Genomic DNA, 24,100 nt, shown 5'->3' on the forward strand with positions numbered 1-24,100 from the left:
AGACAGAGGCAGCATTGGCGAAACATCTTTCTGACGGCCTACATTTCAGGTTACCTCAAGCGACCTTGTCGAATGTAAGCGCACGCAACTCTGTGAATGGCTGGCAGCCTGTACCGCACTCGCTCTTGTGAGTATTCTCTAACAGTGCTGTTTTTGGAAGAGCTCGGCGAGAGTCGCATTTCGTTTCAGCGCTGGCCTGGCGTCAGAGTTGCATCGCAGTGCGCTGAAAAGTCCGCAGAGAGAGAGAGAGCGAGAGAGAGAGAGTCATCTTTGACTCTTCCTGTTTCACTGCCAATATGCTGCATGATGGTAATCTGTCCACATATGCTGAGGGAGGAAGCTTGGCCTTCCTAAGCCTCCTCGTCCTTCTCTCATCTCCTCTTTGCTCTCTCTCCTTCTTCCTCTCTCTCTTGCAACTCCATCATTCCATCTCTCCCAGTGTGACATCCCCCCACACACACTCTTTCTCTCCGCTAATGAGTCCCTCTGGACAGGCATAAAAAGGGCCTCTCATCAGCCATCTCTGAGATGAGTGCGGCTTCAAAGAGCCTCCCCAGACATTAGCATAACAAGGCTACCTGCAGACGCTGGCAGAGACAGAGACACGGAGACAGAGACAGCTTCTCCACTCTTACCTAGACAGCATGAATCATTTAACGGCCCTGGCCTGCCCAAGTCTCGGCCCCTGGCCAGGTGTTTCATAGACCACCCCTTTACCACCCCCTCACTTGTGGCCTGTGTCTCCTCCTGGAATCCCTCATGGTGCTGGCAAGCAGAGAACCTGCCACCATTTACTCTCTATTTCCTCAGCCAAGACAAAGACAAAGAGAAAAGCTCACACCATTTAGGTCTATGAACACATCCAGGACTTCCTATTTTTTTTTTTTGTTGTTTTTTTGTTTTTCTCGTAGTTTACATTCACATCTACATTTATGCATTTAATAATCTGCTGTTTAATTATGCAGTTTTATCACCATCAGTAGCGTTTAAGCGTGGCAAGTGTTCTTGGTGCCAGACGGGCTGGTTTGATCACTGCTGATCTCCTTAGATTTTCAGCACAGCGGTGTCTACAGTTTACTCCGAATGTTGTAATGATGAAAAAACATCCTATGAGCAGCAGTTCTGTTGACGGAAGCACCTTGTTGGTGAGAGAGGTCAACAGAGAATGGCCAGACTGGTTCAAGATAATAAAAAGGTTACAGCAACTTATTCAACACATTTGTGGTGAGCAGAAAAGCATCTCACAATGCACAAGATGTTCAACCTTGAGGTGGATGAGCTACAACAACAGAAGCCCACGTTGGTTTTCCATTCTATGAGTCCAGAATAGAAAGCTGAGGCTGAAATAGGCCCAGGCTGACCAAAATTGGCCAGTTGAAGACTAGAGAAACATAGCGTGGTCTGGGGAATCTCTGTATCTGCTGAGGCATATACATAGTTGGGTAGCATGAATCCTACTCAACGTGCCTTAAAGACTGGTGGAGGTGGTGTAATGGTGTGAGGAATATTTTCTTGAAATTCTTGGGTCTGCTAATATCAGTTATCGCTTGAATGCCTCGGCCTGTTTGAGGACCATTGCTGACCATGTGCATGCCTTCATGGCCACAGTTTACCGGTCTTCTAATGTTTTATCCACCATGATAATACAGCGTGTTACAAAGCAAAAGTAGTCTCCGACCTCATGAACATGACTGTGAGTTCAGTGTTCTTTAGTGGCCTTCCCAGTCACTGGATCTGAATCCAATAGCAGATTCAATGCATGAAAGGCCTCCTGAAAAACGTCTGCAGGAATTGTGTGAAGCTGTCGCATTAACTTGGATCAGAATCTTGAAGGAATGTATCCAACATTCTTTGGAACCCATAAAGACTTGAGGTTGCTTTGAGAGCAAGTTTGGCCCTTAATCCGTGTTCGTATAGCTGTCCTTATAAAGTGCTCAGTGTATGTAAATAAATGTGACTGGCTGTCCTGTACCAAAAAAAAAAAATAAAGAAAGAAATAATAATAAAAAAGCCTGGGCTGAAATGTACGGAACAAACTGTTACGATTGAATTGGCATCCTCGGGAACATCGGGGAAAATCAGCTTCAGGCCTTGTGGATGTCTGGAACCTTTGTCTGAACCTTGGCTATGCAATGATGCATGTGCTTATCGACAAGGAACAGCATGTTTAGTCAGTTTCGCCCCCAATCCTTGCTACAGACTTTCTGCAGAAGAGATATTCATTAGTGTGAAAGGGCAGATGAAACTGTTGTAGTTTGAATGAGTTGGTCATATGTAAACGTGTTCATGGTTATGACATCACAGACATGACTAATGTAAAAATCAGCTTTTACCTAGCGCTTCAACCTCAAACTCGTATTTTTAAAAAAATGCCTTATTTTCTTCTAGATTTTGCCTTGGCTGGGCTTTAAGGTGTTTCTATGATGGTTGAAAGCAGAAGCTAGACACATAAAACAGACCCTGCCGACTGACCTCAGTCTGATTTCAGTCTGAGGCACATGAGGAGCATAGTAGCTACGCTGCTGTTCTATAGAGGCCCTCTTGTTTTACTTCTAGCAAAGGCAGCTCTCCTGAATTTGAGAACTGTTCTTATCATTGCTCACTTTCCGGTAAATCTGTGTAGCTGAATGGTTCCTCAGAGGCTTCTGACCTCACTGTGACTGCGCCAGAGGCTGTTTGGTCGCTGCGATAGAGCTGAGCTGCCAAGGCCTTACGTTATTTGTGAGGCAGGCTTGGAACTGGATGTCCAGCCAAACAGTGTCGCTGTGTTGTTTCAGTCACGGGGAGGATAGGGGAAGATCCGTAGAGAGAGCGTGGTCCCTCTGCTTGGGCCTGGCCCCCGCTGCTGCCGCCTCTGCTTTCTCCAGCCAGCTGATGTGGCGTGGAAAAGCCCTGTCGCCCAGCACCCCCGTCTGCATTCCTGACCAATTACACCACACAGCTGACTCCCATTAGCCCTCATCACAAGCCCAGGATGGCAAGGGTGCACACAGGGGGCTCTGTGTACAAGTGTGTGTGTTTGTGTGAGTGTGTGTTTGCCTGCATAGTACGGAGGTTGTGATTCAGGCCAGCGCTGACAGGTTCACTAACTGTATGGCCTCAGAACAGTCGTAACAGAACCTTTAAAGAAAGCATGGGGCTTTTTGGGGAAGTTATTGGCTGATCAGTGCTACGTCTATAAATGTGCAAACTTTGTAGCAGCCATCGGCAGGTTATGTCCCTGGAATTTTGACACAATGTTTTATTGGGATACAGAGATTTTCAGTGTTTTATGAATTTTATATTGAACCCACCCAAACTCAGATCTTTTTTGAAGCTGCCAGAGAATGTGTTAATGGAAAATTTGACATTGATGCCTGATGTATAAACAGTATGTTTGTGGTTGGACTTCTTGGTTGGGACGAAATCTACTTACTGTAATGGCTCACAAAGTCGCATATTATAGTGTAGTTAAAACACTAATTATTTCAATGGCCTATTGGATATTGTCACTGTCCTCTCATTGTGCCCTGTCTGAAGCTGAAGACAGTTAGCTTTAGCCTTTTGCCTCCTCGCTTCCCTCATGTTTGGCTTTCTCAAGTCTTACCAGTAAAAAAAAAAAACTAAACTGGTGATTTTCCTTCTGTGTTTAGCTCCAGTTTGGTAGTCAGCTGAGGTAGTCTCATTTGTTTTTGAAGAAGCAGATAATGGAGAGATGTTAAAAAAAAGGGCATTGAGCTGTGGAGCAGGAATGATGGGGATGAGGTAAGGTGGTGATCATCCAACATCCTGACCACACTAACGCTTTTTTTTTGCTGAATGCAACCAAATCCTCACAGCAGTGCTCCAAAATATGTAGGGACAGTTACTCTAACAAAAGCAGGATGAGCTTTTTTTTTTGTATTACCCTTGATTTCAGAGGAAGCGATGGATGTGCAGGTGTCCCAATACTTTTGTCTTCCATATTTTCCATTATAGGCCCCCCGCTTTAGAGTAGCTTTCTATGGTCATTTTGCATTCTTATGTGTATATAGAGATTTTTAGAAATTCTGCTAGGAAAATACATCAATTAATTAAATGATTGAATCAAATCTGGAAAGGTTGTGGACTGGGCCTTAAATTAGTCAATTGTTACTCAGAATTTATTTTAAGTACATTAGCTGCTGTGTTGTTAGCCACTGCTGACATACTGCTGACTCTGAGTAATGAAGGCAGGGGATATGTATGTATTCCAGTCTGACAGTTCTCATTATAGTCGCACAGCTACATTTTGGATATGTATTCAATTTAGACTCAAATATAATCTTAAAAATTAGATTAAAAGATTAAAAATCAGATCCAGACATCCAGTTACATTTCATCCTTGTAATGTGAACACAGCGTTTGTTTAAGGAAGCGGCCCAATAAGATTGTGATTACTCACTAACAAAAGAGGAGCACATTTTGGCGGGGCTTGTGGGTCGTGATGCCATTCAGAGTGATTTTGACGCCACCTGAGAGTTCTCGGAAGAAGCCTGCTTGACATCAGAGGGGAGTTTGGCACTCCACTTGGCACCAGCTCTGCGAGTGCTCCCGCTGGTTTCTGCAAATTGTCACAAAAAATGCTCTGTGTTTTGAATACTCTCTTGGTTTGACGCTCTGTTCATTTCGTTTGTCAACTGCACCGAGACGTCCTGCGAGAGCAGAGCAGTGTGAAGTGATTGCTATTAGAACTCCCGGCTTTATTACCAGCACTGATTTCACAAGTGAGCTACCGAGGCGCTTGCGAAGAGCTGTCCACGTAGCTCGCACTGCAGACATACACACCGACGAAGGCAGATTTGTGGATAATACCTGTGTTTAATGTTCACGTTTGTTCATATGTGCCTGCGCACCAGGCTTGGGGAGATTGAATAGCAGCATAATTCCAAGATCTAATCCTTTTAGGGGCTTTGCTTTGCCTTCGAAAATCATTTCATTTTGATCTGGGGAACAAGCTTTGCTTTCTGTTGCAGTCTCTCCCGCAATATGTCAAATAAAAGGCCTCCTTGGGTGTCATTTTTAAAATGCTCCCTGCTCCGTTCACTTAAGTCTCTCCCTGCTGCAGTCCCTCACCCAGAACTGTCACAATGATTTCTTCTCTTCTTACCCACCAACCAACCTCCTCCTCCCCCCACCCTACCCCCTCTGTTTAGCTGGTAAGGTTTTTAATCCACAGCGTTATCCACAAGTGTGGTTCAGTATTGGGTCATCCGCAGCTGAACGCATGCTCGGCAGAAGCACATGCTGTTGGTAATTAAGTGCAGAACAGTTCCGCCTCATTTTAGCAGGACTCTCTTTATGAAATTAACAATTTTCTATCATAGCACTTTGTATAGTGTGTAAGGTCTAAATAAGACTGTAGCCACCATCAGAAACATCTTTGAGAAGGAAGGAAGGGCGTGCTGGCTCTCTGTTCTTGCTGGGTTTGTGTTTGTTGTTTTGAGTGTTTGCTTTTTGTGTCGCTCTTTTTTTTTCTTTTTTTCCTGTGATTGATTCCAGCTCTCATGCCAGCATGTGTCTGTTTCTAGCCTTAATTCTCTGCCCTGTTCCTGATAGACAGCGCTGCTCTGGATGGGCCGCCACCGCTTCTCTGTGATGGATTACTCTGGACTAACTGCATATCTCTCTGTCTCGTTCTTTTTCTGGCTTTCTCCCTCTCTCACTCTTGCTCTCGCTGTCTGTCTGTCTCTCTTTCTGCTACAGACATATACACATTCATGAGTGAAAGAACACTGTTCCACCACACGGCCCCATGCATACGTACCCGTGCATGTACAGATAAGGGGTGGTACTGAATAGGAATGCTTTTTGAACCAGGTACAAATCAGAATATTATTGCCACCCATCTCTGAAGTCCTGAACTCTGCCCAGATGCAGAGGGTTTGCTTAACTTACAAATAAGCGAGCACACCAGTCAGTTGTAGCGGAGTTCGGAATGATCCTCACGTGCAAAAGACGAGGTTTGACTGATGTCCAAAGAGCATTATAATAGGCAATAGGGCAAAGGGGTGTAGCAGCTCGAAAACTGCTGACTTCATGAAGCCGCCATAGTGAAGTAGTAGAAGGTGTAGTAAGCTCCCAAAGGCATAACAGCGGTGCTGCACATGTCATTGACGGCAGAGGAGAAGGACGTCTCCAGCAAGAATTCGACCCTTCCTCTCAAGAGACTGAACAAGCACCTGGGTGGCCTCTCTAGTCATTTCAAGACTTGACTACTGCAGCTCCCTTTGCGCACCATCAGGCCCCTGCAACTTATCCAGAATGCAGTGGCATGGGTCGTCTTCAACGTTTCTAAGTTGAAGCCATGTCACTCCACTGCTGCATTCTCTTCACTGGCTTCCTGTAGCTGCTGCCTGCATCAGATTTAAAACCCTACAAAGCCCAGAATGGACCAGCCCCTCCGTACTTGATGGTAATGGTCAAAAACAGGTCAGTACCAAGAGACCTTCGAGCTTCAAGTACGGCTCGGCTCGACCCGCCACCCCATAAGATCCACGGAAGACAAGCGTCCAGCCTTTTTTCTGTCCTGGCACCGAAGTGGTGGCGCGAACTTCTCCTGGGTGTCCGAACAGCAGAGTCGCTCGCTGTCTTCAAACACAGACTGAAGACTCACCTCTTCTGAGAATACTTAGACGAACAGTAGAGTGCTATGATCTCCATATTGGCTTGTGTTTAGTAGTGTCTAAACTTTTTAGTCTATTCAACTAGCTGAAGTTGTTCTTGAGTAAATAGTGAAGCGCTTTGGATAAGAGCATCTGCTAAATGCCTAAATGTAAATGTAAGTGGTACAGAGCAATCAATGTGCCACTGTGGACCAGTTAAGCTCTATAACCTTTCATCACCTAATACAGTCTATGCCACAATGTCTTATGGGCTTATAGGGTTAAAAATATATATTAGATTTATTGGTTGATTTATGTCATCATGACCGATTACAGATCCATAGCATAGGCTGTCCTAGCCTAGCCACACACTGTAACAAGAACATGTAATTATTTCCGAGTCTTGCTTTAGGACTTTCTTGCCATTTTTAGCCTTGCTTCCATATTCTCCTGAGGAAGTCGTAGCATTTAGCATTGAAAGGCTTTTGCTTAAGGGCTGGATCTATGTAAATTTTGGAGGTGTAAGTCATCTACTTAACAATCACTTAAGATTGTTACAGTTTTGTGTTGACATTGTAAGAAACATTTGGGAATTGGCACGTTGAACAGCTCTGTTTGAGGTTCACAGTATGTCACCTCTATGTACCAAACTTCATTTGTAGTTAAGTTTGAGTCTTCTCTTCCTTTGATTCGGCCTGTAACTGATATATGTAGCCTTCGGCTTCAGTAAATATACTGGCGAGCTGACTAATATATGAATTCACATGGCTACCAGACAGTAGGAAATGGCGGATTCTTAATCTTTCAGGACAGTATGTGGGACAGTATGCTTTACTGAGCTTAAAGGAAAACCATATTACTTTACAAACTACCCCAAAAAAATCTTATAACTTTGATAGTCACAGGATCATTGCATACGTCGCATACATATGCTTAGGTTTACTAATTATAGTCAATAGTAGGGCTGGAAATAATGAAAGCGATGAAGGTTAATGGTAGTAATAATAATAATACAGCAATCCATGAAAAAAAATCTATATAGTTGGGTAATGAATGGTAGGCAACTAGTGGTAGGCAGGTAGCGGTAGTTGTAGGGTGGGCAGCTGGTCTTAATAAATGTTTTTGTTGCTTTTATTCACATATTTCCTCACTGAAATACAATTTCAGTTCAATAAAACCATATACACGCTGCCCTGACGACACACAGAAATATGCTTTTATTCACACAATCCCTCGCTGAAATGTAATTGAACTCTTACAAATAAAATGTTTACTTTTTAAAACGTCCTCCTGACACTTCTCTGTAGAGACACCACTCAGTTTAGACCATGCACTGAGCAGAGGGCAGGAGCTTTTTTTTATAAATAAATAAATTATGAAACACCTTTTAAATACATATATTCCTTTGCAGGAACATTTTTCATCATTCTTGAATCCTTCAGGCATAAATCCACTGAACACATTAAACTCAGTCTTCAGGGTTTTGCCATGCATGCTTCAAAAGCCGAATCCAGAAACGGATACGGGCGGAGATGCAGGGAACGGCTCTGTGTTCCACCACACTGATGCATTTGCTAAGCTTTTTTTATACGATTTTCCTTTATTACTTTCCCCACAATGTCTTTTCAAAAACAATAATAACACCCACACACTGTACAACGACCCATTCAGCCAGTCATTTGCATTGTACACTAAATTGCATGTACAAATATATTTGCACACACGCACACAAACACAAACGCACACACACACATTGCGCACACGTAAGCTCTCCCTTGCCAGTTGTGCCGCTTTAACAAGGTAATGCATCATAAATTCATCTGGCTCCCAGCAAACAGGGCTGAGAAATGAGAGTGATGGATGGGTGCCATAGAGAGAGGGGGGTATGGTAGAAAGAGAGAGAGAGAGAGAGCGAGAGAGAGAATATGAATATGAGCGAGACAGATATGGAGATATAGAGAGCCTGTGCTTGAGCTCCCGGTCATTGAGTCATACACATGTTTTGTGGGTCATGGGCTGCTAATCTTTATGGTGACCATTTGGTGAGAATGCCACATGGGACGTCTCAAGAGTGAAGGAGGCAAAGAAAAGGGTACAGACTTCGAGAAAGAGAGGGAGAGTGGAGGTGTGAGAAGTAAGAGTGATGCGATATCGCTCTACAACAAGCCAATTCTGGCTTCCATTTTTGGATTTACCTGCCGTTGCAGTGAAACCACTCACAGTGTCAGCACCTTTACATCCTCACTTACAGTAACACCTCAGTTGCCACATAAACATACACTCTCTCTCACACACACACCATGTTTACTCCCTAGGTCACTATTCAGGTGCACAATAACCATCTTCCTATCTACCTCTCTACATAGCGCAGAGTATGTGTATAGAATAACTGTACTCTACCCCCCCCCCCCCCCTCTTCTCCCTGCCCTTAAAGCAGGCTCGCGGCACTGATGCAGTGATTAGGTCTAAATGAGAGAACAGCTGTTGATGGCAGTTCTAATTAAAGTTGCAGGCGTTAGCTTACCAGGAATCAATAGCATCTGTAAAGTTCCATCTTTTATCACCTTTTTAACCACCCAATAGAAACCCAGGCTGCTTCTCCGTTATGTCGGCCATTATTATCTGTTCTCATACAGTACTGTGCAAAAGTTTGTGCACATAAGCACTTTCTATTTCAACTTTTTATTTCTACTGCCAATAAGTGCATTTTAATAAATCATTAGAACAGATGCCTATAAACAGAAATTATACAGTACAACAAACAAGAGTTGTGTATTCTAGAAAAAAAATAGTTAGATGAACAAAGTTTGGTTCCTCCTGTTTCTCCTGGATGCTCCCAGTTCCTACCCAGATGTTGGTAGATCTTTAGTATAGGAGTAATTCTTATTCCTGCTGTAAAAGTTTGCTTCTAGTGCTTCATGATGAACACTTTATACTGCTACTTAAAGTAGTTGTGAATTACTTTGTGTTGTTTTAAAAACAACCAATAATGTAGCACAGTTTTAGCTGGAAGGGTTCTTTACAGTACTAAAAACCCTTTTTGGTGTTATATAGAACGATAGAATAGAACCCTTTTTAGGAGCATAGTTAAACATAGCCTGCAATACTTTGTGAGGTTTCAGGTCTCATTTCCTGCAGTCCAATGTTAAACTGGCAGGACTTTATTGAAAATCCAACACTGCATTTATTTCGGTTTAAAAGAGACTTGCTTACAGTATACAATTTATTATCTTACTAATTAAAAACATGTTTTGGCTAAAGCTGTCTTAAAGGGTTCTAGATAGACATCCTAACAGCAAGGAACCATTCATACAATCACACTCAGAGGTCTTAGGGTATATTCAGGGTATATAGTCCCATCAGGTGCAGGTGACTAGCCTTTACTAAAGCTCAACCATTGAAGAACCATAGTTAGTGTGTATATATAGAACCAAGACAGCTCAAAGAAAGATGTGGATTCTTAAATGGTTCTTTATATACAAGGAAAACCTCTTGTACATGGATGTTTAAAGAACCTTTTAAAACATACCTCTATATAACACCAGAAATTGTCCTGTGAAGTCAAAGAAGCCTTCGTCAGTACTGCATCTATAGAGTGCTTTTTGCTATGAGTGTATATTAAAGCACATTGTTGAACCTTTGATGTGACATGATTAAAGACTGGCCTACATTATTTTGACGTTTGTTGGAGAAACTCATCTGGAACATGAGGTCAGAATTCTCGCTTTGCACGCATACACAAACGCAATTGCCTATTCTCTAGTGCTAGCTTATGCAAAAATATCCCAATACGTAAGCAAAATGTAGCCCAACTACCACATTAGTGGAGGAAAAACACTTAGTTACTTAGTAAATGACAGCAATTCTTCCAACCCTGTGAACCCCGAGACCCAAAAGCCTTGAGTTTTCCTGTCCCACTTCCTCCTCACTAATTGCTTGAATATCCTGACTTGTGAAAGGGATCACCATGGTTGTGCTTTCAAATCTCGCGAATCTGAAGTGAATGGCACAAAGACATGCCTAATTAAATGAGACACCTCCGCACACCACCCAGTTAGAGCTGGAAATGTTGGTACTCTTCTGTAATGGGAGTTAATAGGTTGAATCAGCTCTTGCCGATTGTGTCGGTAATGTTTTGTATGGCTCTCTAGCTTTGCTTCCAAATCCTCCCTGTTGGCCTCCTCAGGCAGCGCTCCAACTAGAGCGCACAGTCCCTCCCGGCTAATGGGCTCAGCATGGGCCTCTTGTGTGTGTTGTTAGCGCTGGTTGTAACCCAGGCAGGATGAATGAAGCAGTGTGGGAGATAGCCGGGCGTGGTGAGGCTTTTTCCATCCTCAGGGAGTGAGACAGTGTGAAACATGGCTTCGAACACGACTCTGAACACAGCTCGTCTCTCTAGGAATGGCCCAGGAGTCCACACTCATGCTGTACAATATGGAGAGTCTGGACTTCCTGCAGGCATGCTGGAAATGTTCCTACGTGATTCTTAGATTGAACATTGAGAAAGAACAGTGGTTCTCAGTCTTGGTCCTGGAGTGTACTACTGTCCGGCCTCTTCTAGTGTTCTCCATGCTCCATGTCCAGTTCACCTTGGGAAGGGCTTTGTAGATGCATTACTCAGATCAGGTGTGATGGGAGCAGGTTCATCCAGGAACAGGATTGAGAACCACTAGAATAGAACATTTATGTAATGTAGAAGGTTGTTTTAAAGACATGTTTAACACATTTGTTCTATTTTACGTCTACTCTACGTCTTGCAGTGCTATTAATTAGTGGTCCTCAAGCCTTATTCTGCTTTAGCAATGGACATACCTACAGCTTTTTGGTCAGAACTAGTATTTAAAGCAGCAATATGTGAGAATTAGTGTTTCTTGCTCCAGGGCTCCCCCCGCACTTGGGAAGTGTAATTTGCACTTTGCAGAGCTCAGATTATCAACAAAACCAGTGATATTCTTCCCATTACAGGTCAGTGGAGCATAAACATGTTTTTTGAAGCTGCTATTTTAATGTAAAAATGCTACATAATGCTGCTTTAAAACCAAAAGACAGGAGCAGCTAGTGAACACACGTATGGATTCTGCTGATGGTATTTTTAGCTTATAGTTCTCAGAACAAATATTCTGCTATTCACTTTTATAAAATTGAAGTGGTTTGACTGCAACATTTCAGTAAGTATCTGGTAGCCAAATCATGAAGGAGATGGAGGTCAAACTGGGTCATAATTAATATTAAAGACTCTTCAGATAGTCATTTTAAAGAAGTAGGTTAAAAACAGAACCTGTGAAACAGAATAGTTCATCAAACCCCTACTAAAAGTAATTTTACTGTTTAATTTATTAGCATATTTGACCTAAACCGTGTGGCTGAATTCATTATAAAAGGTCCAGGGATTAGGCCGATAATCAACATTAAGGAACTTCCATCAGTTCAGAGGACATTAGCGCTAATAAGCTAATAAAGGTGAGAGAATAATTGCAAATATCTGACGGCTTTTTAACTTATTAAGGCGGTACAGCTACATTTGTAAGATGAGTGCATTAAAAGGAAGACATTAGCTGTTAGATCAGCTGCTTGGCCAGTTAGTCAAGTCAAGTGGGTTTTATTGTCATTTCAACTACATACAGAGTACACAGTGAAACGAAACAACGTTCCTCCAGGACCATGGTGCAACATAGACAGTACATACAGAACACAAGTGCAACACAATACAGTACAGACAGAGAATAATAAATAATTGGGCGTAGTGTGCAAATTATGCAATGTGTAATACATATTGAGTCCAGTGAGGTAGTGAGGTTATTAGTGCAAATGCTTTGTGCAAAAAAATGCTTCCCATTTTATCTGGGGTAAATGGTTGGAGAGAGAGAGAGAGAGAGAGAGATAGTGTGTGCATGTAGCATAAAAGACATCAGGTGAATGTCTTTTCAGACTAGGAATACACTAGGCTAAGTTAAAATGGCCAAAATCCCAATTACTGTGCAAATTCGATTGGGTTCAGATTTGTCATTCACATGATCTTTTTGACCTAGAGTATACTCATCCAGCACACACAGTGGTCCTCTTTCTTTCCTCTGGAGTAATGGACTACTGAAGGACAAACAGCAGGCAATAAAATGACAGTGTTAAACTAAGTGTACAGAAAAGAGTAAAAATGGTGAGTTTCTGTGCTTCATTTAATTGTGAAAGATGAGAAATTTTGAGAGATTTCTCAGAGAGAAATTTAGCTCTGTTTCTTTTGTTCACCTGCATTTACATTACACTTACAAAGTTGCTCTTATTAAAGAGGTGGACCAACATACTGTGAGGAGTCTTCCCCAAGGTCTCTTATTGCTGTAGCATAGTCAAGTAATCGAACCCCAGTCGATTACTGGCCGGTAGTGGTGTTCTCTGTTGCGCCACAGTAACCACCTGCAGTAAAGAACTTCCTGACACTCACCATAGTAACAGACATTTTGTTAATCATTAGGTTTCCTCACCCTGAAGTTACGTTGGACTGTTGTGGAAAGTTGTTGGTGAATTTGCATGAATTTGCATGTATCATGTACACTATCATGTAAATAACACATTTTAATTAATGAGGAAACGGTCAGCTGTGGGTGACATTTATCTGTAGTTTGAACTTGAGGCTACGTTCAGATGTGAAACAGATGTGTTACCATGTAACAGTCTGATTTGGGCCACTTTCACATCTGCTATTGACGTTTGATAAATATCCGATACGCGGCAGTGCGAGACTGAACAGCCAGATCAGAATTCATGTGCTTTTAACATCAGTCCAGCTCGACACTCACTGCGGAGAAGGGCAAATGGACCGCAGCAGTGAGGGAGGTTTTCAGTGGCGGGATAGCGAGGTAACAGACCTCATAAATATTTGGTGTAATGTGTCTGTTCATTCTACAATAGAAGGCACATATCTGGGCCGCTTTACCTGCTGTTTGAACGAAGCCCTAGAGGCTGTGCTTGGCTTTTGCTTTTTAGACTTACTGCACATGCAGGTTCACTCCTATAATCACGCTGTTTAAGCGTATGACACTGTGGTATCTGTGATTTGGAGTCTTTATGGGATGATCTCCGATATATTGGCTTAAATTTAACATGGGCCTTAAATGATCTTACCCCATGTTGAGACCCAGAACCCTAGAACACACATTATACAGCATGGAAGGTTCTGACCTTGGTTTCACCTCCGTGCTGGCTTTATAATGCAATTCCAGAGGGGGCGGAGGGGTTTAGAGGGTATTAAGTATTTATAACACAGTTGTTAACTATTCATAAAGTATTAATAGGTTATTTGGACAGCGATTCCCTTTCTTACTAGCATTACAACTGTCTCAAGGACATGCAGCATCAGTGCAAGTAGGCCCGTTTACTAGTGGAAGAAGTGCTACACAGAATAGGGACTGCTTAATGGAGTTTAAAATTGGAGCGGTCAGACTGGTCAGGGCAGACGGAGGGCCAGCTAATGTCCCTGGTCTAATGACATTCACATATGCTCACTGAAAACTCCTCACACTCACACACACACACACCAAGACAGTGACTGAGACAAGGACAGAACTGGGTCTTAACGTTCTGTGACACCAGAGTCAGCTGTAATTTTTAAATATGCGCTCACTTTGGCATTCTGTTTTATGAACTGTCAGGGCGTGTGGTAATGATTGCATTAACATTTTTTCTCTGTAGCTTTTGTACCACGTCTTCACTATATTTGCTGTGCTATGTGTGGGGGAGAGCGGGGCACAAGCTGACGCTTTTTGCTTTTTTGCTAGATTGCGTATAATAGTAGTTTAAGCCAAATTCATATTTTCATGCCAAAAATCGAAAAATCTCTATAAATGAAAATGTAACCTTTGTACCCAGCAACCTCCACGTATAATCAGTGAGTGATGGATATGCAAACATTACAACTGACCCCAAAGGTGGGGTTTACTATAACCGACTTGGCTGGTAGTAGATTAAAGAGTAAACCGTCACAGTACAGTAACGAACAGTATCTGATGTATAATAAATATTAGTGAAAAGAGGCTGAATCAAATTCCAACCTTTGATATAATCACATCTATATTATATTACAGAAGAATCTGTAGATACAACAGTGAACTTTTCCAAATGTATTTACTTGCAATATTCACAGATATTGTTGCTATGAGGATATAAGGATCAGAAGTGTGTTTTGCTTCGGTCTGTTTCCGTCCATAAAACTGTTACAGTTTACCTGTTACTTTTGTGCCTTTTCCTGCTCTATATATTCAGATATGAACGTCTTTTGCAAAAGAAAGTACATATGGAACGATATAGTAGCCGTGTCTTGTGTTTTAGATTATATCGCCACGTGTGACTTAAAACTTGTGCACGCATGCACTGTAAAAGGGCTGTTAGTACACGGATAGCAGCGTCATTGTTTTAGTTAGTTTAATCAGTTTAAACAACTTGAGTGGTTTTTATGAAATCTTGTATATAATTTTCATTACGTCACTATGCTCTACTGTTAATACTACTACCACCAACTACTACACCTACAACTACCACTACTGCTGCTACTACTACCACTGCTGTTACTACCACCAACTACTACACCTACTACCACTACCACTGCAGTTACTACCTCCAACTACTGCAGCTACAACTACCGCTACTACTAACACCTATAACTAGTACTACTACCACCAACTACTACACCTACAACTACCACTACTGCTGCTACTACTACCACTGCTGTTACTACCACCAACTACTACACCTACTACCACTACCACTGCAGTTACTACCTCCAACTACTGCAGCTACAACTACCGCTACTACTAACACCTATAACTAGTACTACTACCACCAACTACTACACCTACAACTACCACTGCTGTTACTACTACCACCTACAACTGCCTCTACTACTGCTACTACTAACGCCTACAACTACCACCAACTACCACTGCTGTTACTAATACCACCAACTATTACACCTACAACTACCACTTCTACTACTACCACCAACTACTACCACTCCTACTGCTGTTACTACTGCCACCAACTACTTCCACTGCTACAACTACCACAACTGTTACTACTACCATCTACTACTGCTACAACGTCCACTGCTGTTACCACTACCACCAACTACTGCAGCTGTTGCTGCTACTACTACTATTACCACATTTTCTGCCGCTCTTCTATATGTTGTCAGTTAACCAGTGATTCATATGTGTGCACGTTTGGTTTTAATCAGTTCTATACCAACATGCTCTCTGGCTCTTTGCTGTGTGTGTGTGTGTGTGTGTGTGTGTGTGTGTGTGTGTGTGTGTGTGTGTGTGTGTGTGTGAGAGAGAGAGAGAAACACATGACCACACTCACGTATGTCCCCTATACAATGCGTCAGAAGACAAAAATCCTGAACTGTACTTCTAGAATAACTTGTAGGCCCACATACATACAGCATGAGTGTGATTACTGTGGACTTCTGTAGAGCAGAGGTTATTGATGCCGAAGGTGGCGTCTGAGAATTGGAGAAGTTAGGAGTTCACTCTTTCATTTTGAGATTGAAGTCGCAGTTTATATTCCAGTATGAAGCACATAATAGCCAGAGCTCAGAGAGCAGGAGCAATAAGAATGGGCTGTCTGCAGGCTATAATCGTAACCTACATGCATTATGTTCACTTACAGCTTCAGAATAGGAACATAAGATACGCTAAACCAAAGCATGATCACAGCAGACCGTTTTGGAGTAACGTAAGAAGCTCTCATCCTCGGAAGGCCTTTTTTTTTTTTTTTTTTTTTTTTTAAGACTCCGGCATAACTCAAACCTTCTTCAAATCTTGTTCAGGGGCCTTGAGGGGAAGAGGCGGTGTTTTCATTTCAGATTCATAAATCATTCATACTTCTGGCAAAGTCAGTTCTTTAGGAATTCTTTGCTCTTCTTTATATTGACATTCAGAACGTATTTCCTTTCCTCATAACTGGCACGATCCTCCAACCTGTCACTCTTCTCCAGGTCTGAGATTTGAATAGAGTGACAAATATATTAGATTCTGGGTTTTTCTTTCGGTAAGGCACTGACTCAAATACCATTATTAGAGAGGTGCGGCATATTACGGCCTAATAAATGGGGGGAGTGGGTGGAGGGAACAGTTGGCCTGTGAAGAGCACTGTGCCATTTTACATGGCATTAAAAGCACTGCTGTTGCTCTTTTAATCACATTCGCTTAATAAAGGGGTAATTGTCCCCTGCAGGGCTGGGATGCATGTGAACCTTTTGCCTGCAATACAGTGCAATCTGCTATCTGCAGACATGCACGTCAAATAGCACTCTTAACTCCCAGCGGGAAGCTATCAGTCTCACTAACCCCTTCCATCCTACTCTCACTCTGTGGTTAGCTCCATCTCTCCATTTCTCTTGCCCTCTAACTCGATATTTGTCTCGCTCTTGATTGCTCCCACCCAGTTTTCTCTCGCTCTCTCTCTCTCGCTCTCTCTCTCTCTCCCTCTCTCCCTCTCTCTCTCTCTCTCTCTCTCTCTCTCTCTCGTATATCCTGCTCCTTCTCTAGGCTTGCTGGCATGGCCATTATACCAGTCCTGTTGATGATTTGTCCTATTTTTGTGTAGTTAAAAGCACAAGGCCATAACTGTTTGTTCACATGCTATGCTAGCTAGCTAGGCCTTCAACCCAGACGTCTGGCCATTACAATTTGACCCTTGTCGTAGTTGCTCAGGTCTTCATGCTGTCCATTGGCATGCAGTGGTATCTGTTGTGACGGCTAGACAACTGTGTCAGAAAATGTGAGGTGTTCCTGGTATGCAGTGGTCAGTACCTACCAAAAGTGGTCCAGGGAAGCACAACTGATGAACTGGCAACAAGGTCAGGGGTTCCCTAAGGCCCACTGATGAGCATGGGGAGTGAAGGCTAGCCTGGTCCATAGAAAAGGTACTGTAGTGCAAATTGTTAAAGTTAATGCCGGTTACATCTTGTGAGGTCAGAGCTGTTTTGGCGAGAGGGACCAGTACAGCATCAGGCAGGTTGTGATAAAGTAATGGCTGTTCAGTTCAGTTTTTAGATTCTAAGCATATTTTGCTGATGAATAGACATTTTCCCTTGCTTTGAGTAATTGTGTGAAGGGAAATGGACTCATTTATACTGTCAGATAACTGCTGGAGCCTCCCAGCATTCCTATTGATTTTGTTGCAGTTTCTCTTTTTTTTCCCCCCCAATGTCTTTTTTACGAAGGATTGAAATTTGTTCAAGTTAATGAAATCAGCTCTCATCACTGATATAAAAGTACGTTTGTGAAAGATTTCACTTGAACTATAAATACATTCTGCTTGTTACAGGGTGGTCAGAATTGATTATTATGTAGTATCATGTGCTTCACTTTTCAGTTCATCTTTTTAACCAGTAATTTTGAGATCTGCTGATCTGTGCTGGTTCACAGTAGGGCTAGGCAATATGGTAAAAATATTACATCACAATATTTAAAGACTTTACATGACAATACATGTAATCACAGACTACATACATCAGTAGTGACAGAGCCTTAAAAACTACTATTCAGATCCTCTCCTGTACTGAGAACAGTGAGTTCTGATGCACTTCATCTAATTAAACCAGTCTAATGACCCTGTTCGTTATGAAACCTGAAGCTGATTAGTGTTTATTAAGCAGTAACAGTATCCTTGATATGCTTAGAAAAGCATATTGTTATCGCGATAACAAAATGTATTATGATACGATAAAATATCATCATATAGCCCAGCTCTAGTTCACTGTGTGTTCAGTATTTTCTCCTTTACCAGCACATCAAGTAAAGTACACACCCACACAAGTCTTGATAAACATATGTGTCTTATGGCTTATGGTAAGAATAGCAGATGCTTCTTGCATGCCCTCTAGTTCCCATCAAATACTAAAGTTGATAGTTTAGATATGCAGTAGTATCAGTAATGCCAGAATGCACTTTGGCATACAACAGGCCAGCATTCTTTTTATTAGACCATTGGTATGTTAATAAATGCATTGTCTGCTTTATTATTTACATTTTAACATTTGTAATCTTAGTAGAGGGGAGTCAAATCACTTCCCCCTCAACATTAGAAAGTGCTACATCCCTCCACCTCTCCATTTGATTGCATTAGATAAACACAGATTACAACACTAGATAAAACATATCCAAGCACACTTTGCTGGTTGGTCGTTTTGCCTAATTCCTTCTCCTTCCCTCTTTTCCTTCCCTGTTTTCTCTCTCACTCTCACACTCACATCTCCTGAAGCTCTTAGTGCTTGTGTCCACTCCCCTCCTCTCTACTCCCCCCATTAGCTAGCTTGGTGGTCTCACTGTTAGAGGCCCTAGCCAAACCAATGTGTTCCAGCAGCTGAAGGGTGAGCGTATCGCCCAGTGCGAAAGCCCCTAGCTCTCCTTGTTCTTTATTTCCACAGTTTCATTTTCAACAGCTCACATCTCTCCTCTCCCCATGGGCATTTCATACCCCCCTTGTCCAACACTCGGCCCAGAGCTTGGCCCGGAACCAGAGGGGATAATTAAGATGTAAAGAGACGGGCCTAAAACCCGTGGGCAGTGGTGGCCCTGCGGTTTGAGCACGGGGCTGTTGATGACCTGGTTGTGGGTTTGATACCCAGGCTCGGCAAGCTGCCACTGTTAGGCCCTTGAACAAGGCCCTTAAAGCTCTCTGCCCCCCAGGCGCCACAGCAAAGGCTGACCACCGGGCACGTGTGATCACTGTATCACTGCACGGTTGGGTTGATTTTTCCATCTGTGTCCAACACAAACTGTGAATTGGTTGTCTTGAATATGGGTGTAGACAGAAAACGGACACAGTAATGAGTTTCTTTAAGGTGAAGGTGAAAATGCAGGGGCTTCGCAGCTAGAGTGTTAGGTGATTGATAACAGTGTTGTGGGTTCGATACCCAGGTCTACTAAGCTGTCGCTGTTGGGCCACTGTTGTTTTTGAAGCATTGGCCTGCAGTGTAGCTGTCTGGAAATAAATGTATGGTCAAATGTATGGCTTGTGGGTATCCTCACTGAAATCCAGACTGATGGTCTAACGTGTGTGTTTCTCCACAGCAACAGGAACAGGACCCCACTAACCTGTACATCTCCAACCTGCCCGTGTCCATGGATGAGCAGGAGCTGGAGAACATGCTGAAGCCTTTCGGCCATGTCATCTCCACACGGATACTGCGAGACGCCAGCGGAGTCAGCCGAGGAGTCGGCTTTGCTAGGTAGGCCAGGACACAAGTTCAAGTAGTCAGTTCAAGTAGTCACTGGTCCTCATCCTACAGATTTATGCCAGTATCTGCATGCCAAGATGCCCAGCTCTCATAAAAATTGTAAGCCCAACATCTCCAACATCTCAGCCAGCTCGTAAAGGCCAGCTGAATAAACTGTGATTATTGGAAGCAGGTGGCTGATGTGGCTGATTGGAGTTGGACTGGACTCTGTTTGGATGTAGATGTGCAGTGAGCTGGGGTGGTCAGTGCTGCATGTGGCCATCTCTGCAATGGTTATTGGCTAAAACAGGGCAAAAGGCCTTCAGTAGAGATGGAAATACAAAGTACATGGGTCCAATTCTTTGTTTGCTTTTCTTTCATTTATTAATTCTTCTTTATTTCAATCCTTCATTCTTTTTGTCCTCCTTTCTTTATTTTTTTCTTTTCCTCCACCCACCGCCTTTATTCTACTCACTATCCTCACTGTGGCGCGTGTGGGGCGGGTTGGCTGGTGTTCAGGGTCACTGGCTGTGTAAGAGATCCCAGCAGAGACTCATGCTCCACCACTCACTGTGTGTGTGTATGCGTGCGTGCGTGTGTGTGTGTGTGTGTAACCCAGCCAACCAATTAGCCATTCAGCCATGATTGGGTGAACATGGCTGAATAGGGCCTCACAGAAGAGAGGATACACACTAGAGAGCCGGGCTAAATCAAGACTCCAGCCAGCAAGAGACAAACACTAAATACATCTCTCTCTCTCTCTCTCTCTCTCTCTCTCTCTCTCTCTCTCATTCTCTCATTCCCTTTTTCTCTCTCTGGTATATCATTTCCCCAGCTGGATGTAAATATGAGCCCATTTGCTTTGCTTCTTTTTTTTATCCATTACTGAATAAAGGTCAGGTTTGGCACTGTCTGTAATAATTAGACTCCAGTCTAAAGAGAGCGCTCAAAGTTACAACGCTTTTGAGAAGTTCATAACTGAGTGTACAAGAGTTAAACATACCCTTCAATCTGTCCCTCTCTCTCTCTCTCTTTTAGGATGGAGTCCACTGAGAAATGTGATGTGGTGATTCAGCATTTCAACGGCAAGTTTCTGAAAACCCCGCCAGGAGTGCCAGGTAGGACTCTCCGCTCCAACTGTACATTGCTGCATCGGTAAAAACACTGCAGAGGTCTAGAGATCAAATCCCAGCTGTGCCATACGTCACCTGTGGCTTAGAGCCCTTAGGCAATGCCATTGACCAGTGTCCCAGTAGAGAGGCATATAGGTCAATCTCTCTCTCTCTCTCTCTCTCTCGCTCTCGCGCGCTCTCTGTTTCTCTCTCTCTCTCTCTCTCTCTCTCTCGGGTGATCTAGTAACTGTGTAGGGTGCTCGAAAATTAGACTCACAAAGGCTTGCAATTAGAGCTCATCTTCCGAACTATTCTCCTCCTATAAAAAAACCTCTCTATGTGAGAGAGGTTACGCTGTTGTTATTGCACAAGTGTTAACATGGGGGCAAATTCGCTGTTGACTTTCCAACCTGCATAGTTTCGACTAGCTACAGTGTATCATTGTAAACGGGCAACTCAGGGTTACGGTTGCAGTTTGCAAATGTATAGGCACTGTTGGTCAATAATCCTCTAAAGAGAGCATACTTCTGCTCATGTTAATGCAGTTACTGTTCATTGGAGTGCTGCTAACCTCTAAATATAGGTTTTATCTACAGTCATTTGGTTCATGGTTCAGATTAACATGCATTTTTCAATGCTGAGTGAGCGGAAGACCCACTGATACTAGGATGGAATTTTATGCCTTAACTACAATGAGTACAATATAAGCAAGCTGGCTTCTTCTTAAGGAATAGAAGTGTGTGACATTTGGACCCACCAGGGGTCCTGGGATTAAGATTGATTATTTTTTTCAATTTAGCACATAGACAGAAATCAAGGTCTATAATATGTCTATATGAACTTATTTTCACCTAAATTTCAATGACATTTAAAGCAGCGCTATGCAAAAATTGGTATTTTTCCTCCTGGGCTCCCCCTACAGCCGGGAAGTGTAATTCACTCTTTGAGGCGCTTCTAAAGGGTGAGAAATACAGAATCGCCACTGAAAGTGAAATAAACAGGTGGACTGATATGGTAGAGTAACAGGACAGCATTGTACATAAATATTGGGTTACGCAATGTGACCGTTGTCTCAAACGGTTTCCTGCCTGCTGCTCTAGAGTTGAGCTTATTGCACTTAGCAGCGTGCCGAATCCAGAGTAGCAACAACATGAACACTATTCTCCCTATTACAAGTCAATGGAGCATCACAAGGCTCCTGAAGCTGTTATTTGAAGGTAAAAATTTTAGTGTTGCTTTAAACAGTGCTGTGCTTGAACTGTATGTAGATGCTCTATACAATAAAACGTATTAACATCGTGTTGAAACAGGTGCTAAAAACGAGCACATTTGTGATGTGTGGGCAGAGCGTGGATAGGTCAGCTGGAGCTGGAGCCCAAAATGACCCCATACAGAACTGGCCAGAAGTCTGTGTGTTCACATGCTCCTCAGCCAGCATGATGGTCCAGTCACAGTGTTAGAGTCACAGGGCTGCTGTGAGCCATGAGAGAGAGAGCTTTCTGAAGCCAGTGTGTAAACATAAACACCATGGGCTGTGCATGTCAAACTTGTCAAACACACATGCACACACACTTGGTTTAGGTTTCCCAGGCTCTCTTTTTTTTCTTTTCTTTCATTCTTTCCCCTCATCTGTCATGGGGTTTGCGTGCCGGCAAGAGGAGAAGAGGTTTGGGCAGGTTGTAGCGTAGCTTTGCCTGCAGGTGGAGGGCAGAAGACGTCGAGAACAGAGGGAGGTGTGTGTGCAGCGTTTGATGTGGGAAGGTATGCTTGTATCTGTTTATTTTTAAATGGAAGGGGAAAGAAAGTATGGTAGTGTGAAAGCAAGTGACAGAACAGAGCGAGGAAGAGGGTGCGAGAGAGAGATGGAGAGCGAGAGCACAAGCTGTGACTCCGGCAGTAGCTGTGTGTGATTTGCAATGTGCACTGTGACGCCTAGTGTCAGAGACAGAGGCAGGTGGATGATGGATGGCTTCATCTCTCCTCTCTCTCTCTCTCTCTCTCTCTCTCTCTCTCTCCCCTCTTTTTGTCCCCCCCCCCCTTTCTCTTTCTCACTAAGAGACTCCCTGCCTGAACCCACCTCCTGCCATCAACCTTCAATTTACAGCCTTTGTGTGTGTGTGTGTGTGTTTGAAGGAGGCGTTGGGTTAGGTTATCATGCCCAATGACTTGTTGTCAGTTGACACAAACGCTCGTTGGCTACAGGAGAAATTAATATGAAAAAAAAAGTTTTTCAATAAAGCTCCCGGAATGAAAAGGCACGAGCAGAAAGAGGAGCCGCGAGATATGATTTATAACCCTGCCCAGAAGTGCTGCCTTCCTAAAGTCCGGGATAAAAACCCATCCTCCTCCAGCACTGTAATGGATTCAGCCTTGAAAATGAAACGCCGCATGTATTGATATCCAGGTTTAACGCTCAAAAATAGCACCTCATTGATTTTCCCTCTGCCTCTGTGTAACAGAGAGACTGCTAGGCATCGAGTGGAACTGATGCGGCTGTGCTTCAGAAGATGATGATGGATCTGTTGTGTTTGCGTTCCGCCTCTGTGTCAGAGCGTACCGGGGTGTGTGTAGTGTACACAAAGTGAAGGTTCCTCTCAGAGAGGCGTACTTTATTAAATTACGCCTGATAGAGATGCTTTCCCTGCATGTTGCGCACCTGTATCTACTGCAGGGTCTGCAGGATCTGGAGGTCATTAGATTAGGATAGACAGTTTTATGACCCGCTATAGCACCTGACATCTTTATACTCCTTGCTTCATGTTTCAATTTGTGTGTGTGTGTGTGTGTGTGTGTGTGTGCGCGCTTAGCTTTTTATAGGCACTACATACCCCAAGGGTGGTGTAGACATTTATATAGATATTTGACTGGTCACAGAGGAGGATGATGAAGATAATAATAATAATAATAATACCAATCAAAGATGATATATTTAACAGTAATTTCACAACAAAAAGATCCAGACTTTGTAAAACTATCACACTTTATTAGGACCTGGGGACAAATTTACAAAAGCTTTCCTAAGAACAAAATGTACAAAGAATCTTCAGAAAAGATTGTTGTTAAATGTTCTCTTAAGTCTTAAATATTTTATATTCGTACACAGTTTTAATTTTCTGTTATTTAGTTAAATCCGTAAAATTGAGGAAAAAACAATCAAACTAAGCGCCTAATAT

The 24,100-nt window shown here is 42.9% G+C and overlaps 1 protein-coding gene across 1 annotated transcript in view; it reads left to right on the forward strand.

The window, feature by feature from the left end:
• The window catches only part of rbms3 (RNA binding motif, single stranded interacting protein), a 165,238-nt gene that overhangs the window by 93,667 nt on the left and 47,471 nt on the right, over nt 1-24,100 (forward strand). Inside the window, exons 5-6 of the mRNA XM_072679848.1 lie at nt 19,670-19,827; nt 20,854-20,933. Of these exons, the coding sequence (XP_072535949.1) occupies nt 19,670-19,827; nt 20,854-20,933 (238 nt within the window). The remainder of the gene's footprint in view (nt 1-19,669; nt 19,828-20,853; nt 20,934-24,100) is intronic.

The sequence above is a fragment of the Salminus brasiliensis genome, chromosome 5 (genome assembly GCF_030463535.1).
Source record: "Salminus brasiliensis chromosome 5, fSalBra1.hap2, whole genome shotgun sequence".
In the NCBI taxonomy this organism is placed as follows: Eukaryota; Metazoa; Chordata; class Actinopteri; order Characiformes; family Bryconidae; genus Salminus; species Salminus brasiliensis.